Source organism: Diabrotica undecimpunctata, chromosome 6 (genome assembly GCF_040954645.1).
Source record: "Diabrotica undecimpunctata isolate CICGRU chromosome 6, icDiaUnde3, whole genome shotgun sequence".
Classification (NCBI taxonomy): domain Eukaryota; kingdom Metazoa; phylum Arthropoda; class Insecta; order Coleoptera; family Chrysomelidae; genus Diabrotica; species Diabrotica undecimpunctata.
In genome coordinates this window covers 154,804,445-154,825,624 of record NC_092808.1, presented here as the reverse complement: position 1 = coordinate 154,825,624, position 21,180 = coordinate 154,804,445, and the positions used below count along the sequence as shown (strand labels likewise).

At 35.1% G+C, this 21,180-nt stretch overlaps 1 protein-coding gene across 3 annotated transcripts in view; it reads left to right on the top strand.

Moving 5' to 3' along the window:
- The window catches only part of Efa6 (Exchange factor for Arf 6), a 196,111-nt gene that overhangs the window by 103,417 nt on the left and 71,514 nt on the right, over positions 1–21,180 (top strand). For all 3 annotated transcript variants that reach the window (XM_072535868.1, XM_072535869.1, XM_072535866.1), the window contains exon 2: positions 15,036–15,102. In XM_072535868.1, the coding sequence (XP_072391969.1) occupies positions 15,036–15,102 (67 nt within the window). The remainder of the gene's footprint in view (positions 1–15,035; positions 15,103–21,180) is intronic.

Genomic DNA, 21,180 nt, shown 5'->3' with positions numbered 1-21,180 from the left:
CATTTGTAAAGTAAACAAACGCTATTTAAGACAAGCTGTCTCTAACATTTAAATGCTTAAATAGATTTAAATTATGTTCCATAAAATTGTTGAACACTACAGTTACAGAAAGAAAACAACCAGAAACAGTAGCATTAAACGATTAAATTAAGTTCTAAGATACAAATATTTCAAATTACGTGGCAAAAATTTATTAAACAAAGACGGGAGAAAACACAATATAATAGCTTTACAATCATCTTTTTCCTTGAGTTTATTTTATAACCCTCCCTAAACGAGGTGGTCTAGTTGCCTGGTTTCAACTACGTAACCAGGATGATCTCCTGAGGGGGGGGGGGGTTCAACTACTGGAGGGTTTCTGGGTAACCCCCCGGTTACGCCAAAGCCTGGTTTAGTGCTGAGTGTTCGGACCGCGGCAGTGTAGTAGGTTTTCGACACGGACCCTCAGGGAATTTGCGAAGTATTTTGCCTACCATAGGGGTATTACTATTAGGAATAGAAGATGGGGGATAGAAATTCTTGGGGCGAAGATAGGGTAAGCAAAATAAACGCTACTTGTGCGAACGGGCACTCAGGCTTTGGTAGGAGAGCTGGGGTCGTGGATAAGTAAAAGACAAGAGGGTTTGGATTGGGGCAACTACAGAAAAATGAAATAAAGGGTCATAAATCTCTTGGGACAAACAAAAACAAAACGAAACAGGAAACACCTCAAGAAATTTAATATAGGGCGCCACTTGAGGTGCCTAATTATACCTATTACATCCAGCTAGTTGTAACTGGAGATATAATTATTAAACATAAAAAAACATATCTTTTCTAAATGGAAACTCAAAAAAAGGGTTAGTTAAAAAAATAAACAAATGTTAAGAAACAAAATTTAACATTTATTTTTGTGTCACCACAAACAGTTACAAAACATAAAGAATACAAGAACGCTCAAAAAAGACAATACAAAATTATAATGACAATAGCTGCAAAATACAAAAATACAAAAAAAACTTACATGTGTCATCTGTTTACAATTTCAAGGAGTTGAAGATACTACAAAAACTTACAAAATTTACATGTAAGCTAACCTTTCTTTTAAAGAAAACAAAACAAATGAAAAATGCTAAAACGGGCTGTCATAAATTAACATTAACTTTAAAAAAACTGAACAAATAAATTGACAGCTAAAGTCAAACCATAAAATTTACTACTTTAAATATTACAAATTCTTTTTTGTATGAAAGCAATTATTACTTTTTTTTTAAAATGTCTGCTTTACTTTAAATTTACACACAAAAATGTTACCTGGATTTCACTATTTCACACATAATTCTGCTACTTGTTACATCTCTGGACTGAAACTGCAAGAAGGGAAACCATTTCCATAATCTGGAACGAAAATCTGACGTGGATGGAGTTGAAATCCTGGACACGAACACACGAACAAAAGGGACTGGATCTCACACTGCAAATTGGATCGACCATTTGAGGCCGAAGCCGGCACTGAGCACAAAACTTATGACTCTGCCTCTTAAACAACCGGAACAGGTGGAATTAGACGATTAACTGCTACTAAAATTGATTTCCATAACGTAAGACGAAGATTTCCCTGAAAAGGGACAAAAACAGAAAACTACAAATTCAAATTGAATTTGGACATGACGTTGGCCGCTCTTCACCGCGGCTCCAACGAAAGTGACGAAATTATCTTAAAAAATTAATCGCATACGCTAGAATAAACAAAACACTTAGCGTATAAACTAAACACAACGGAAATTAAGACGTAAATTAATTTGAAAACGCAATATAGGGCGGTTTGAACAAAGAAATATCGAAGAATTTGCGCCTGTGACATAAATAAACAATAAAATGATTCATGATCGACAGCGGCGACCTAAAAAGACGAAAGATTATAAATTGAAGGATACGAACTAAGAAACATTGAAAAAATTCTTCGTTATTATAATGCATATATAAGGGGATTTCAATTAACACATATACGAGGGGATTCCAATAAATTTCAAATGCTACAAATATAATTGGTGACCCCTGATCTACATCTTCTATTTCATCTTGCAACTCTTGTATATGTCTGGTTAGTGTATCTTCATACAGGTCGTTGTTTTCTGGGTGAATCCATTTCTTTTTTCTTGTTTTTAGATCATTGTTGTTCTTTCCAATTTGACATTTAATAGTATCTTAGCTCGGATTAATCTGTGGTCGCTTCCTATTGAAAATTTGTTGAGTATTGAAACAGTATCCAATTGAAAAGAAATTGACCGATCGGATTTTAGGAAGTTTCATTCGATTTATAATTAAAAGAGCTACAATATAAAGCCTTTTGCATAAAAAAAGAATTTTTACAAAAGATATTTCAAAAATTTAAAATGGCGAAATTCGAATTTATTTTGCATAAAGTATTGGGTCAAATTTAATTTAGTACAACTGAAATTAAAGCTTTATTTATGTACTTTTATAATATTGTGCTCATTATATCCTAAAACAGTTTGGGATTGCAATTATTTGGAGGTTACCCCAGGCAATATTCCCTTTATAACGCTGTACTGTTTTCAAAAATTCACTAATTAATGCCAGTTTTTTTCTCTTCAGCTTGGAGCCTTAAAAAATCGTACAATTTCGTGTTTATAGAGAGCAATGTCCATATACAAACAACAATTGGGTAATATATATAACGAATATTTTCCCCAAACACTATATTCCAGTGTGTTATCGATTCCCATCTTGTTCCAAAATAACGTACGGGAATTTTTCCCACATCCCTACAGAAGAGTGGAGCAGACAGCAGTTCGTTTTCCGTATTTGTGGGTTGCGGTCACGTCCCCTTTCGGCGTTTCGCCTTCTCCGTAGTTCAAATGTAACTTTCGTCGGGTGTACGACGCGAAGCGTCCAATTTCGGCGCCCTCGGCCTGGCCCTATTTTCCAAATCCGCCAGTGGCTGTATCGAGTTCTATGACCTAATGCATCTGCAACTGCATTTGCCCAACGAGCGCTCGATGATTTCGAACTAGGTAGGTTGGATGTTTGTTTCACTTTCGGTGTTTTTCTTCGAAAATAGACGCCATATGGGACAGAACTCGTTTGAAATTTAAGTGATTATTTAAGAGGTTAAATTTAGAATTAAGATTAAAAAAAGACTATTAAGCACGGTATAATAATATACAGGGTGAGTTATAACTATTCTAACATAGAATAGGGTTATCGGTTATTTAGATCAAATATGACTATTGGATCGTACATATAATATCAAAACTTCCACAAAATGTATTGTCACTACAGCTGTTTCGGCAGAGTGCTTTTCTCAAGTGATATATTTTTGGTATGCTTTTACACTTTATAGTCTTCTCATACCAAAAATAGACAATTTGAGAAAGGCACTCGACTTTTTATTTTAAATATTGTTTAAAAACAAGACGGTCTCTGAATAATAACATCGATTCATCAAAGAATAAGTGTTCACAAGGTGCTTAAACTAAATTACTATTTTGTATCACCAGATCTAAGACTTTAAGAAGGCAATCTTGTACGTCAACTTCTGGAACAGCATTCAAACATCTTAAGTATTCGTCCATATCGACGTCCACTCAAAACATATAAAAAACGGGTGATAGTATAATGGATTGTAGGTGAACACCTTTCGTATAACAGGTCTTTTTATCATTCCTTGCAAAAAACATAGAACAAGAAATTTATTCATTTCGGCTTCAACGATAGGTCCGAATTTTCGATATCGACATATCTAGTTTTAGAACGATTTGTACCTACAATATTTGCAGCATAACTATTTGTACTTGTAATTAGAAGATCGATAACTTTATCATCACATATTTTCCGAAAAACATCGATAGAGGACGAGGATTATCTATTTCGTCAATTTTAATATCGCTTCCAGAAACATCAAAATCAAAATTAGGAATTTTCGATGCAGTTTCTTTCCACATATCATCTACATATTCCCTCAACACATCTTTAGGACCATGTATATATCTGGTATGTTAGACCCTGAGTTAGCCCCAACCTGATTTTGGAATGGAAAAGGCCACAGGTGTCTCTGCGGTGACGAACAAAACCAACTTGATCTGCTTCCTGGATCCGAACGTGTGATTCGAATGGCCTTCGAGTGACAGGGCTCGGTACTTCTCTTCTCTTGCGGATGTTTCAGATTTCTATGTTTCAGCTTTTCTCTTTGTGGTAGAGCCTTTCAAAAGTCTCACAATCAATTCCTCCAAAACCATAGGAAGGGCAGTATGCTCACTGGTTACTTAAACTTAGACGGCATCTACATCTGCTTGGATTGGTAGATAACTCAAGCATGGGTGGACGAATCGTCTTCAATGTCCACTGATGGTGTCAACACCAAGCTACCAAAGACGACAAGACCTTGGATCGGCATTCATCTAGCCTGGCCAAGTAATGAAATACCATGTGGAAGGAAGCTCGTGACTTCCTGGGAGTATTAATGGGCTAGACGCTTCTAACAGTATGACGAACTGAGACTTTGGGCCTCTCCTGATTCTAATGGACAGTAGGAAGCTCGGATTACTTGGATCTTGAAAGACTATGTCATCGCAGGCCAAGTACGGATGGTACGGAGTCATACACCCGGTCTAAGAGGTATAAGTGTTTGTAGTGTTCAGAAATTGGTCCTGATCCCGGGTCTTCTATAACCATAACATCAGCTTCTTTAGAAAATGAATTTTAAACTACTTATTTTAGTATGCAGAACAATTTGTAATACGAAGGTCTTCTCTACATTGGGAATTAAATCTATACTTTTTGAACGAAGAAACATATTGGTAGGTTTTTGCTACTCAGCCTAACGGTAAATTAAGTAGACATAAAAAACAGTAATAAATTGTTCAGTTACACGCATCTTTTCAAAGAAGGTAACAGTACAAATAGTAATTTTTGAAATTGATTAATATAAAATACTAATAATTTAATAGTGACTTGGACCACAGATAGCGAGCACAATGTCCTTCTCATCTTGCAATCTCTGCAATCGACCTGCAGCTAATTCTCGAATCAATGAAATAATAGTATATAATAGGTTACAAGAAATACATTATACACACTTAAATTTGTTCAATACAGTTGTTTTTGAAGATATAATTCTTCAACAATATAATTTTGTCATTTTATCGAAGAGACTAAAGATTCAAATCCATGCATATTAATAATTATCCCGCCTAGGTGTAAAAACTAGCGACTAAACCTTTTTAGAAAAAAAATTCTTTATATTTTCCCGACGTGGCCAACAGGAAATGATAGCTTTAAAGTGACTTCATTATGGAAGCTTAATAGAATATTAGCAAAACGTTAAAGTTTTTAAGTGGTTTTAAAAAGCATGCAGCTTCTTAAGTATGCCGAATCCACGTTATTCAAATCCCATCACATCCTCGAAAGCTGACGATAAACTTGCCAAAAAATCAGTATAAAAAAGAGTTTCTTATAACGAGTTAGAACAGTGGCGCGTACAAAATTTTTTTCCGCTTGATAATATTTTCAGTTGCATCTATTTTTATCTAGAGTTGAATGGATTTTTGTAGAAAGGGGTCCAAAAATGATGTTATTCAGTAAGTGTTAAAGTTAAACAATAATAAAAGTATAGCTCGTACTGAAGGTATTTAGTAACTATAGATGCAATATTTACTGCTATTAAAATTTTCTAGGTTTTTGCGGGTTGTTTACTGGATGTCAATCGTAAAATAACGTTGATAATGTAGATATTTTTTCGATAGGATCAAACATCAAACCACAATTAATTGTAATGAAAATTACATTTTTTTTTACTTTATTTTGACTTACAATCCGGAAAACGATTTCAAAAAATTCTTAAATAAAAATTTTGAAATGATAAATTATAATAATTAATATATTATATAATATAATAATCTATAATTTTGTGAGTTAACTAACAATTACGTAGCCCCTTTTGCAATAAACAATCATGAATTTTTTAGAAAACTGTTTTTTTTTTCGTATAATTGTAAAAAAATCATTATTCTTAGTGATAGTGACCATAAAATTTGATTGAAAAATATTATATGTTCTTACAAATAATTAATAAAAAAAATATTTTTTAATAACAGATATATAACAGGTTATATAACGCTGTCATTGAGGAGTGGAAAAATGTTGTAGTTGTACCAATTCATAACCTACAGAAAAATCCAACCTTGCAGAATCTTATCGGCCCATTATCCTGCGTCATGAAAACTTTTGAATGGATTATTAAGCTCCGGTTAGAATTTCATTTGATAAGCACTGCCTTTTTCCGTTGGAACAATTTGGTTTTAAAAAAGGGTTTAGAACTATTGACACAGTTTCTTATTTAACAACAGACATTCAGTTAAGTTTTTCAAATAACTATTAGTTAGGTGCTGCAAGAGACAGAATTTGTAATGTTTTATGCAATCTTCTAACGTAAAGAAAAGTTTCTATAAGGTCGAATAACATTTATGTAATAGGTCTCAGACGATCATCCACAGTTTTACCACAGCGCTCCGTTATCTCTCCCCTTTTGCTTAATATTTTTACAAAAGAAATACACGATGGAAAAAATAATTATAATATTATTTTATTAGTATGCTGATGATTTTGTCGTTTATAACACTAACAAAAAATTAGAAGCAGGCATAACTGAGCTCACGTTACATACACAGCTAACTACTTTGAAATTTGAATCGTTGGGTTTTTCCTTAACCTCTCAAAAATCTAATGTTGCCATCTTTACAAGACATAATCTGCCCATTATTGATAATATATCCAGTATCGAATAACAAGGTAACTTATCTTAGAATTATTCCTGACAAGAAGCTTAGCTGGAAAGCATTTATACAAAGTAAAGAATCAAAGTGTTTAAAAGGTATAAATTTTTTTAAATTCATAAGAAGAACCTGGTGGGGAGCAGATTCACAATCGTGTTTAACTTTTTGTAAAGATTTTATTAAGTCCATCCTGGATTACGGATGTACGTTATATGGATCAGCCAGTCCTTACACCCTAAATCGATTGGAAATCATTTAAAATACTTCCCTAAGACTCTGTTTGGGTGCAATGTGTTCAACGCCTGTGGAACCACTTCGAATTGAAGCACTAGAATTACCATTATTTTTGCCCAGGGAATCGTTATTAGAAAAATTTAGATAAAATAGTCTTATTAAATAACCACGATTTACCTAACACGTACTGGTCAGAAAAACCGTCTTCTTCAGTATGTATGGCTTTAAGAAATAAAAGTACTCACAATAGTGATTTAAAAAGACCTATTTCAGTCGAAAAATCTCAATTCTTTGATATGTTGGTGCCACTACAAATTAATATTCCTGTATAAAAAAAAATGTGTTGATAAATAAAAATACATTAACCGCCTTAATTTTAAATCTGTCAGATTTTCTAAATAGATATATACCGATGCATCAAAACAAAATAATGGTACGGGATGTGCATTCTAGATGCCATCAATAAACGTTCAAGAATAATTCAAACTAAATAACAATACCTCGATTTTTTCTGCAGAAACGATTGGTACAAAACAAGTTAAAAATACACTTTTTGAGTGAGTCCTTATTTGTTCTTAAATGCATCGTCAACCCAATTAATGTGATGGCTACTGATAGATAGATTAGATTAAGATAGCTACTGATATAAATCCTTTTATTAGAGAATTAAAGTAAGAATTCATAAATTAAAGAAAAGTCAATACGAATTAAAATTCACTTAGGTAAAAGCTGAGATAGAACTTTTTATAGAACAATTTAGGATCTCAAGAATATCATATCAAGAACAATTTAGGAGCTTAAGAATATTTAATGATATCTAAGAGTAACTTTAAGAGAAAATGGGAATTACATTGGAAAAACTATTGCTCTAATAACCTCACACTGTTACGTCCAAGTATTCCGACAGCTTTGTGGCACCAAGATTATGATTTTACAAGAAATGATATTGTGACCATTTGTAGGCTGAAATTCGGACATGCAAGCTTCCCTTAACACTTATATAAAATCGGTGTAGTTAACACCGAATTTTGTGAAACTTGCAATGTGGTTTGCGACTTAAGATCACATTTTTTATGTCTGTAGTAAATTTAAAGTACAAAGACAGAAATTTATTAATAGTTTATGATTGCAAAACTTATACCCCCCTTTAAATCTACTTCGATATGTATAAGGGGTATAAAATTATTCTTAAGTTTATTAAAATATGTAACTTAAAACTTTGGTGTAGATGTAGGCTCGTTACCTCTGTTGAATTGCCAAATATTTTACCCTCTACCCATACTTTCCGTGGTCTAACCTTTCTATCTATGAGTCACCTTGAATAACTCCTAGATACGAAGAGTACTCCTAGTTCCTCTCCCATCTTAGTAGTTCTTTTAATTTCCAGAATTTTAGGGTAGTTAGTTTAGTTAGAATAGGTTAAGTTGCGTAAACTTCCAAGTACCGACTTCTTTCTGATATTTTTTGAGAGATATGTACATAATCTTCAAGGTATTCAATTCCGTTGCCTTCCTTCTTCATTTCTGTGAGCAGTGCTATGTCTGCCTTCATATTATTAACGTCTTTTAAGGGAGAGGGGTACGGTTAATTTTCCATATGTTGTGAAATCACATGTTTCCATGTGAAATTTGGGTATAAAAATTTTAAAAATTACGAAAATGACAACTAATTTTCCAAGATGGAAAAAAGTCACTTCACTGTGTACATCGTAACTATAACTGGATCATTTGTCGACAAAAAAAAACCAAAAATATTTCGTTAGTTTATGAGTTTTCCTACGTCACAACGTCCAGATATTCATTTTATTGTTAAAATTTTAGAAGTAAAAAAAACGAATTTTTTGAATTTTAGAAAATTTTTTGGGTAAAATAAAGAGTGACTGATTTGATTAAATTAATTATAACAATAAAATGGACAATATCTTAACGTTGCAACCCAGTAATTTATCTATAAAACAAGTGTATTAAGAGAGATCTGAGAGAGATTGGTAAAATAGTTTTTGAGATACAGTGAACACAGACTTTAAAAAAAATATTTCTAGAAAAACGCGCGAGCTCCGGGAAACCAATATTTACCATTTTTGGCTCATTGTGGCTCTTATTTTTAAAATACCTATAATTCAATAAGTTTTTATCTGATCAGTTTGAAATTTTAATTGGATACTCTTGAAGAGTTATACCATCGAATAAAAACATGCAAAAAAATATCCTACTCCCCCTCTTTATGAAATTTTCTACTTTCTGTACGTTCCAAGTTCCAAGTTATATTTCTATTTCATCAGATTTTTCGTCTTTATTATATCTTTTCGATTTCTGAAACATAATTGTCTTAAATACACATAATAATCTTTTTTTTTTTCGAGTATAGAAGTGCCTTATACATTAACAACACCCCTACAGTAGGATCTGGTAATTTTTCGTCAAGGTTTTCTTCTCTATACTCTCTATCTAAGACTGTCTAATACTACGGAGTTAAGTCCACCACAGTGTTTGTAAGTTACTCATTTGCTCGTCAGGTAGATCATTGGTATTTCGTTCTCCTCATTTGTTTTTGGATCATCGGCTTTTGATTCTCCTGTACCTTAGGTCGAGACTCTTATCAATCCTCTTTTTCCGAGTGTAAAGCTACTCAATTCGCTAAACAACCAATGCAGAGTTAGTTAAAATATAATTCACCAAATTAAATTTATAGATTTAAAACAAGTCCGCAGATTCATATATAGTTTAAAAGTAATATGTTAAGCATGAATTTAACTCTTTGTGGCATATTGCAATGCCAAAAATTGCAAAAGAACTAGTAAGGAGGTCGAAGCCAAAAAGACATATTCCTGAAACGTATGAACTAAGAAACAAAAAGAAAGATACTGGACGTAGTTGATCCCTTTATCTCAGCTTTAGATTCGTTTAAATAAATCCGTTCCTTGCGGCTTCGTTTGTTGTTTCTATTGCTATTATTTCCCCAATTTGCGCATCTTTTTAGTACGAAAAGAAAGGCGGTTACGTCACTGTCGTCACCCTTCCAAAAAGAGTCTCAAGGTAGATGAGAGGCACGCTTTGCATAGTCTCCTTTTCATTTTATTACATAAAAGTTTCGGCCATTAAAACTTCTGCATTTCTAAATTTAAATTATAAAAGGCGGGTTAATGCTAGAGAATTACGTAGGCTAGAGAACGTTTTACGACCAACTGAAGCTATTAGCTACAAAAATGGCGAACGTACGCGGCGTACTTCGGTGAAAATTTTAATGTTCTTTGCCTTTGCACGTTTTTAGGCATTACACGTCAAATGAAGGATTCATTAGACCGTATTAAGTATTACTCCGTAGTCTTTGTGATTCACACCTTGTCCTGTTTTCCTTTTAGTAAAGGGCAAAAAAATTACTTAGCACTGATTATTAACGAACAAAATATACGATTTTTTTGTGCAATTTTAATTGCTTGTTATTCGTTGATGAACAATTCAATTTTAAATTTTTACAACTTTACATCGACTTTAAATATTTAAAAAAAAAAGTGAAAAGGGAAAAAAAAGCGACATGGACCCCTCCAGATGGCACCACAGTTAACATAATAAACGTACGTACTAGGCAGTGTGGCCATATTTAGTAGAAAACTACTTTTTTAGTAGATTTTCGACGTAAATTAACAATTTTTAGTCGCGAAGAAATCTTTAATTAATAGATTCTTGTAGTTTTTATAGAGACATATATGAGTAAATTCTTTAAATGCCTTATAGTATCAACTGTTAAATAATATTTCAGTATAGATCATTTTTCCGGAGAAGTGCAAATAAAATAAAGATATCTGGAAATATTCTGCTTCGCTTGTAAGCTGAAACTGACGCCGCGTTGTACTGCGGAGGTGTCGTACGGCCGTAACGTTCTCCTAGTTTTCAGGGGTTTCTGGACGTTCTGCGACCGCCGCTCTTGAAGAGGATCTTAAGTTAGGAGAGTCCATCTTCGTTTCAAGGAGTTAATTTGGGATTCCAGCCTCTACGTAAGAAGCTTCGCCGAGCCTCTGTGATAGGTGAGGGGACACCGGCAATCAGAATTCTCTAACAGTTCGAGCTTGCTTACAGACAGTATTCTTACAATGAATTAATATTTGTGTTAGAATTCTGACGAGTGGTGTATGTCTCAAATTCCATAGAGATGCCGGCATTCTCACGTCGTGTAGCCGCGTTGCCTCTCCTCGAGAGAGGCACGAGAATGCCGGTCGTATCGACTCCTCTTACTGCCCGTCACTTCGTGTCACTACCTTTCGCTAAGAGTATTTCCTGTAGTTACTATTTGCATAAGGTTTCTGGCGACGAAGCGCTATCGCAGCTCGACCCTTATCGGAAGGTCCCAAAGAACGCTGTGTTCAGTTCGACACAATTTAAAATAGTTCTAAGACCAACGTCTTTTCTATTTCAACAGTCGTGTTCTACTGCCAAGGAGCATTCGTAGTCGATACGCCGGTTCTCGTGCTTTTGTTCATTTGAACTTCTAAATTGGATGAAGTCTTCTTGGATTCGACGATAGTAGGATATTGGTTAAATAATAAAACTCAAAGTAGCGTGGTAGCACACCGGGCCTACAAGGTCTAGCGGGGCTAGTAGTATATAACGACTAAATCCCGATCGGAAGATGTGCTGCTCTTTTATACACATTGTGTTTGAGAATTTTCCGCAATCTTCCGCCGAGAGGCCAATGACAGCGTAGATAATAACGAGCGTTGTGATTGGCCGGCCAAAGTAACAATCTTTGTCGTGATTGGTTACCTTGGCGACAGAGGCCATATTTATATTTTTTTTTCTACTCGCCTCCCCTCCACTGGTTTCGGCGTGAGGGGGCGTGTCGTCGTTTGTAGTAGCTTTTAAGGTCGTGGCATATTATCGTGCACGTTGCGTTTCCAGCACATGAATCCTATTCATTAAATATCCATAATATTTTTCATCGTCATCAATTAATTCTCTGTATAAAGTCCAGTATTCACATTCCTTCTTCCTTTCTCTTAGCATGGGATGTACTTCAAACCTTCTTTTTTAAACAGTTTTTCATTCTTCATCGTTAAGCAGAAGAGCAATTGCACATAATTTTTGTCGGGAAAAGCGAGATAATATCTTCACCGAACCAAACTGAAGCGTTCTATGTATGAAAATGTGAACGCGCAGCCCAATTGCTGGAGTGGAAACGCTACGTGCCGGAAACTATACGTGCACGATAATATGCCGCGACCTTTATTTCTTCGTGTTTTGCGGGAACGGTTTTTGTGGATTTTAATATTGGTATCCATGTTTTGTTGATTTCATTGAATGATTTGAAAAAAAAAATATATATAAATATGGCCTCCGCAGTACAACGCGGCATCAGAATACAGAATAATATCAGAATATTCGTAGCATCACTAATTTTTACTGACCTAAATTGTCTTTTTACCCTATATTACTAATGAAGCAAGATTATCACCTAGACTATCACGTAGTTCCATTATTTATTCTTATCTTCTTGTATATTCCCCATAACGGACACATTTTTACATTTTCGAATTGGTCTGACATGTTTAAATTTTTTAAGGCTTCCCTCATTAAAAAATGTAAGAAAGGAAAGGAAAAACCGCCTCGCGAAAACTTTTTACATACTTATCGTATTTTAGACATGCCTTTATTGTGCGAGAACATGGCTTAAGGAAACCTTCCATCGATTTTATGTTGCGAAACCACAATGAATCAAATATATTAGACTTGTGGGAAATTCGGGTCTCTTCTGTAAACGAAAAACGAAACATGTATATGTTGGCTGATATATAATAAAATCTAACTTTTCGTGTTATGTCTAGGGATGGCAAAAAAAATTATACATCGATATTGTATCAAGATATCGATATACGATATATATATCATAAAAAGTATATCGATATATGCAATATATCGATGTATTATCGTGTAGTTAAATAACATAAAAATAATAAATAAAAGGATGAGGTTTTCTTCAAAATTTAAAAGTAAAGATGCATTTACATATAAAATCGCTTTAATAGTGGAGGTATTTCTTGATATTTTTATAACTTTGGAGCAAAAATTGCGGCGAGATTATTCTTTATTAAGTTTATTAAAATGCAACCAAACATTGGATTGTGCCATTTTTCTGTAAAGGAGACATCAATAGATGATTTCCTTTTTTAAACAGTTTGTTTTTTATAATATGTAATATAATTATGTTCTGAATTATATTACATACGTGCCAATATGGTATATTAATCCTGTGTTGGCGATACATTAAATCTCGAATATCGATATAAAAATATCGATACAATTTCACGAATACGTTTGAAAAACAATCAACTAAAAAAAATTTGGGGCTATTTAATGATATGAATATCGTTTCTTAAATATGTTTCAAGACTGCCATTGTTTTGTGTTTCTTTTATTTGTAGTTTGTCATTTTTTCAAATTTCGTTCTTTTTCACTGTTCACCTACGTCAGTAGCACAACAGCTCTTTGTAGGTCTTGGAATATTCTAAGAGTTTCCACCATTCCGATCTATTATGGGCTTCACGCTTCCAGTTGGCGATTTTTAAGGTTTTTAAATCTTGTTCTACCTACTCTATATATCTAACCCCGGATCTTACTTTTGGTATTCTTCCCGTTAGTGCCTGTCTTATGATTTTCCTGGGGCATCTGTTCTTCGTAACCCATCTAGTGCAGTCTTCCAATTTTTATAAACGTGGTAATGTCTGGTTCTTTATATGCATTGTACAATTCAAAGTTGTATCGTCTTCGCCGTACATCGTTTTTTTCGCACTTCCTTCTACAGATGTCATAAAATTTTTCGTTCGAACGTCACTAATAGCTTCTCATCGCTGTTTTGCAGTGTTCATGTTTCTGAGCCATACGTTAGCAATTTTACACTTCGTTCTTCTTATTATGTTATCAGATAGATTCTACTTTCGATCTCTTTACTAATACTATTCTCTGAAGGGACTAACGAGCCTAGAAATGTAAATTTTTTTTCGTTCTCCAAGTTGTAGTTGCGTACAGCTATACTCTGTCGTTGTTTCACTCCTTTTGACCTTTATATATTTTGTTCATATATTTTGTTCTGGGAAAGGTAGACGAGACTGAAATGATCTACTGTACAAACTCTGTTCTGTGAGCATCCTTTCCTCTTTACCTCTACATATTCCTGTTCTTGATATAAAGTGCTTTTTACTCTTGTTCAATTTTTGGAAGAATTTTCTAGTTTTGTCGTTTTGTTCAATTCTTCTAACTCACACAGTTCCTTTTCTATATTTTCTCTTATTTTGTCTTCTCATCCTTTCTCAGTTTCTTATATTCTTCGTTTGTTTGTCTTGTTCTGTGTTGTTGTATTCTCCGATACACGTGGTTATTTTTCTCTGTTATGTTGTGACGTTCTTCATCATACCATTCTGCTGTTGCTCTTTGTCTTTTCTTAATGCCCAGTCTCTTTTGCGGCTTCCTCTACGTTTTTACATGTTTCTCATTCTTTATCAATATTTGTTTTTGTCGATTTTTTAATTTTCTGTCTGCACAATTAGACCATGTCTTCAAGATCTTACATAGGAATGGATCCTATTGCCTAAAAAAAATTAATAATTTAATTTTAATCATGTCAAGGAGGTGTCAAGCTGTAATTAATGTTGCTAGAGGAAACACAGATTATTTAATATTTTTTTTTGTTAGACCTTTTATGTTTTAATTAACTTTTATGTTAAAAATTTTATATCACTTGTATGTCATTTTTTGAAATCCAACCAAAATTGATGTAAATATGAGAAAAACTTGGCGTTTCTTATACATTTTTGATGTGTTTATTTGAGAATACAGATTTACGCAATCCTTATCACATACGGTACTAAACACCTTGAAAACGATATCACGGAACTGACATTCGAAACTAAAATTGGTTTATTGTAACCACAATTTGTTGGTTTATATGTAAATATTCATGTTGTCTTCAAAACATATCAGTGTACTTGTTAGTGTTTAGTTTTGTATAGATATTGAAAGGTTGTGTTCTTTTCAGGTGGAGGTTGGAGATGTAATTTTAAAAGTTAACGAAACAGATGTGATACGATTTAGTACGAAAGAAGGTAAGTTAATATTTTTTTTAAATAGTTTTACAATTTTTAAATCTATAAACATCAATCTGTTACTAAATTATACGTACAGCAACCACGTACACTTCTGTAAATTATGTTCCTGTTTTAGCTTTCATTCAAAACATTCATTTTATATACGGTCTAATTTTTGACGTTGAAGCTTTCCTCTTTTTAGAGTCCTTGCTATAATATTATTCTTTATGGCCGACATTCCGAGGTATGGATTTATTTTATGTAACTCTTGAACAACGCCCTTTTTTGTTAATTTGATCTTTATTGCAATCACTAGCTGCTAACTGGAACGCAACTATTTAATTTATAATATTTATTTTTTGACTTGACGATACAATTTTTATTTCAGACTAACTTCTTACAATCAAAATGTCTCTATATATATTTAGTTTAACCGTTATATGGAGTTCCCTTGAATGTACTAGAACAGATCATCTACTGGATTGTTTTGAAAAACTCACCGAGGAATCTTCGTTAAGTTAGGCATTGTAAAATCTTTACCCCTAAAACCTTCGACTAGACAGGTTGGGTAAACACATGCGTACTCCGAACCCCAGTAATAACTATGTTCATTTCTGAGATCGTAACAATACTTTGGTGTCACACTTATCGTATAGAGTATGCTTCAGCTGTTACTACAACTAACTTATCTTTCTTTTTGCCAGTCGTCTACTTCTGAAGCTTCGTTGATTGTTTCTTCGTTGAATAAGGCATAATACCGCCTGTCTGTCTCCTCTTCTAATCTTTATTTCTTCTGAAAATATTTTAATACAGCTTTCTGCTTGAAATAAAGATTGCTGATCATTCGAATATTTCTTATAGTTTTTTCGTTAGAAACATTGAATGGGGCGGTTATGTTTGACTTTATCGAAAGCTTAGTTATATTGATAAAATGCGTTAGGCTTTCACGGCCATCGTCTAACTTGGTAAACTGTTTGTTCGGGCTGTTAGGCCGTTGTCTTCTGAGATTAGTTCTCGACTTTTCGCCAATACTAGGGGTTGGCATCTTCTGGAGATGTTACTGCTTCGCTTGTAAGCTGTAACTGACGCCGCGTTGTACGTTGTACTAAGGAGGTCATATTTATATTTCCTACTCGCCTCCTCTCTACTGGTTTCGGCTAGAGGGGACGCGTCGTCGTTTGTAGCTTTTCTTTTTTCGTGATTTTGCGGGAAGGGTGTTTGTGGATTTTAATATCGATATCCATTTTTCGTTAATTATTAGTCCTTCTTCTATCCGATTAAAATTATTTGGATGCTTATATATTTCCACCGCTTCCCGATATAACCGTGGATAATACTGTGATGTTTTATCCAGCATCTGCGTTTCTTCAAACAGTATCCGATGTTCTCCGCTTCCCAAAGCATGTTCGGCAACGGCAGATTTGTCGATATGTCCTAAACGATAATGGCTTTTATGTTCATTTATCCTTGTGTTTGTGTGTCTTTTTGTGGTTCCCACATATACCATTCAACATCTGCATGGTATTCGGTATACGCCGGCCGTTGCAACAGGTCGCGTTTGTCCTTCACCGATCTTAAACAGTCCTTGATTTTCTTTGTTGGCTTGAAAATGGTCTTTACATTGGTTTTTTTAAGTATTCGCCGAATTCTGTCTGTTACCCCCGATATATAGGGCAAGAACGCTTTGCCTACACATGCTGTTTCTTCGTCCTTTCTTCTAGAAACGTTATTAATCGCTTTATGTATTTCCCTTCTGATATAACCATTAGAGGTGAGCGCTTTTTCAATATGAAGAAGTTCACTTTGCAGATGCTATGGTTCGCAAATTCCCTTCGCTCTCTCCGCCAGAGTTTTGATGATACCTTGTTTTTGGCCTGGATGATGATTTGAATGCCTGCTTACTGCTTAGGTATCTGTACGCAGGCGGCGTCGTAAAGAAATGGATGACGCAGCACGGACTGAAACTTGCGACAGAGAAAACCGAAGCCATCATTCTGAAGGGGACAAGGAACAGGCAAAATATTGAATTAAAATGTGCGGGAGGATGTCTAACATCTAAGAAACAAGTAAGATATCTAGGAGTGACATTGCACCAGAATGGAAAATGGGGCGAGCACGTGCAGGAGGTGGTCCGGAAGGCTGATGCCGAACATTGGAGGACCCAAATCCGAAAGGAGGAGGGTCTTACACGGTGTTGTACAGTCGATCGTCCTCTACGCGGCACCAGTCTGGAGCGAAGCGGTAGAGATAACGGCCTATAGGAGTCTCATGACACGAGTAGACAGAACAAGTCTGCTGCGAGTGGCATGCGCCTACAGGACTGTGTCTGCGGCAGCCTTATGGACCATCACTGGATGTGTTCCGTTGCATGTTTTGGCGGTGGAAAAAAGAGCTTTATGAGAGAAGAGGTCCAAACCTTACTGTAGCCGAGAGAAGACAGGAAAGGGAAAGGTCAGTTGAAAGATGGCAAGAAGAATGGAACAACACGGAAGATGTGGCACAGTGGACGAAAATGCTGATCCCGAACATAAGAGATTGGGTGGACTGTGGCCACAGGCGACTGGATTATTTCCTGACGCAGGTGCTCACAGGACACGGGTGTTTTAGGGCCTACCTCTATAGGATCGGAAGGGCTGATACAGATGAATGCCTATACTGTGGATACTCGGACACTGTGACACATACGATGTTAGATTGCAGCAGATGGATAGTGGAAAGGAACAGAATGGAGAGAGAGACAGGTATGAATTTTGTTACAGTGAGAGAAATGATTGAGAGAATGATTGAAAATAAATTAGTTTGGACTGGCATACACAGCTATATCCGTGCAGTGATCAAGAAAAAGGAAGAGGAAGAAAGACTGCTGAACCAGCGCTAAAGGTAAGAGTGAATGATGCTGAAAGGTGAAGCTAGAAAAGTGGGTCACACTGTATGAGTTAGAATGCGTGAGTCAGACTGTGGGGAAGGAGGAAATGCCCATCTGGGAATGATGCCGAACTAGGAGCGATGAGTGTCTTCTACGCGCTACCTGGAACGAGACAGGGAGCCTCCTTGCTGATGAATAGAGTGTGGATGTGTATGAATGGAGAATGAATGAATAAAGGTAGTGATTCGGAAGTGTTGCCGGCCTTACAGCGGCCATTCCGCTTCCGGATCGCTGGATGACAGAGGAGGGTCTGGTTTAGCAGGTAGGCGTTTGGCGTAGACTCGGCGACGAGAGGGCATTTTAAAGTACCTCGGGAACTATCGCCGGGAGTACGAAGAACGAATCCTGCACTAAAGTTAGTCAGGCGGCGTCCTGGACTGAGATGTCTTTTGAATTTGAAGATACCAGACCCCCCCTCTATAAAGACGAAAAAAAAAGGTATCTGTCCGTGTGTGTAGATTTTCGATACACTTTATGTCCTAAGTAACTTTTCTTTCGATTTACTAATACATCTAGGAAAGCTAGTTATTGATCTTTCTCTGTTTCCATCGTAAATTGAATATTTGGATGTAGTGTGTTTATATAAGACAGGAAATCGTTAAGAATTCCCCAAATCACAAGTGTCATCGACGTATCTAAACCATACTCTTGGCTTGTATGATGACTCCATTATCCTCTTCTCTAGAAACTCCATGAAAAGGTTGGCTACGACCGGGCTTAGTGGGCTTCCCATTGCTACTCCATCTACCTGTTCATAAATCTGGTTTTCCCATGAAAAGTAGGTGGTAGTGAGGCAAATACGGTATAATTCCACCATATCCTTGGAAACTAGTCCCTCAATTAAATTCAGAACGTCTTCTACGGGAACTTTTGTAAATAGGGAAACAACATCAAAGCTAACAAGAATGTCAGGTTACACCAAGAATGTGTGGTTGTAAAATATTGGCCAGATAGAGAGACACTATGGAGCTCACAATAGGGCGTAGAGGTACATCGTCTTGGTGTATTTTCGGTAAGCCATATAGGCTTACATATTGTTGCATATTCTTGGCTTTATATCCTTTGGTATGGACGAAGATTTTATAAGTTTATTGATTTTTCGTAGGGTGAGTGCTGTGGGATCTTTTATATACCGCAGGATCTAGAAGATTTTGTATTTTCGTTTTGTGGTCGGTTGTCTTCATTACGACAATCCAGCAGATGCTGGATAAAACTCAGAAGACAACGGCCTAACAGTCCGAGCAAACAATTTAACAACTTAGTTATATTGTAACATAACAGTGGACTAATCTACTCAGAAATAGGCTTAGGATATTGATACACTTTTTGTCTCGAAGGCACCGTTGCTCAATAGTTGTAGAAAATGGACGGGGCCGTTTAGGGAAGTAAAGAATAAACAAAATATAAAAACAAAAAAGCAAAAAGGAAAAATCCATTAATGTATGATAGGGATATTCGATTCTTTGGACAAATGTCGAAAATGTTGGCAAAATATGAAGTTAATGTTGGACATAAATCATCAAAAACATCTGGAAAATATTTTTTCCACACTTCGCTTTGTTTTGTACATTTCCACATTTCGCATAGCCCAGAGGACAGAAAACGATATTATTAAATCGCTGTCGTTCATGCCCGCCAAACCAGGTGGCAGCTCTGTACGCTAACCACTGTAGTGGTCAAGTTTTAGGAGACATTCGTTGGACTTCCGAGTTTGAATTTGTATCAGCATAAGTGTCTGATGAGGCTGGGATAGGCCAAAATGATTCATAACAGTTTATTGATACTGATTCGAGAATTCGAGCACGGGAAGTTTAACGAATTTGTCCTCCTAGGCCTAGAGGTGGTTGATCCAAGTATTTTTGTGGATCAGGTCAAACTGATACGCGTAAACAAAAATACCTGTTAAAAAATACTGGTTTGGAAATCAGTTTGTTATCATTCGTTTAATAGACATCTAAGCATAACCATATCATTATTTGTATTTTATTAGATTTCTTTATAGTTATTAAAATGACTGTTTGACTACAAATACTTAAATTACTGTTATTGAGGGATTGCATAAAAAATTTATAAAAAATGGCGATAGTCTTGTCTACTTCACGCCAATTGCCATCTGTTGGTATTTCTCTAAAGCTTTGTAAGCATATGAACGAGTGCACAATTGTAAGTATGCACGAGAAAAATAAGGACAAATGCAATGAAACAATTAAATTGTTATTTATTTTTTATGTATATTTGTCGTATAGTCCACTGATCAACAAGCTTATGCAATTTCCTGATTAATATGAATAACAACAAATGAAAACGCATAATATGATTATAATAAATTTTAGAAGTACTACATGAACACGTAAAAATAAATATTTGCAAATAAAATTTTATATATTTAATGATAATTTTTGACAACGGTGGTTTTATAGATATGGATGAATGAATTTAGCAACGTCAACTTGTTTGTAGCATTCCCATGATTTTGTGGGAATAACTAGAAAATTATTCGTGTTGCGTTAAAATATATATATACATTAGTCTTTTTGTTCAAATTTGCCAAAACGATCTTTATACAATTCAATTTAGAATATTTATTTGGTAAATGCCGTCTATCATATTACATTCAGCTAAGATAAATTTAAACTTCATCCGGATGCATACACCTACAAAAATGATTAATAAGTTATTTTACCACGTTCAGTAACAAAAAAAAAAGTACATATTTCACCTACCGCGAGTTCTCTTAAAAATATATAGCGAGGTACCGAGTACATTATATACATAAATCTATTATCCACATCGATCAAATCCAAGTCCTGCATCACTTCCAACATCCAAGTATGAATATGAGTACATTCGTAAATGTAGGTACGCGCCCGAGTCCGAGTACTGTTTTATCGTCCACCCATACAGCTGAGTTGGTTAAATAGATATCGAATAGGTATAAGTATTGATATTGATACGGATCCCGTCCAAAGTCCAAGTCCAGCCAGAGCGAGTACAATGTACGCGTACGCGTACTCGTTTATATTGGTGTTTAGGGATCAGTTCCACAAGTATAAATAAAATACCTGTTCCAAAGTAACTGGTACGGGATCAGGTCACCATCCCTAAGGCCTCTAGGCCATATATTTGGCCATTTAATTCAACAAAGTGATAGCAGCTTTTGCTAAAGATTT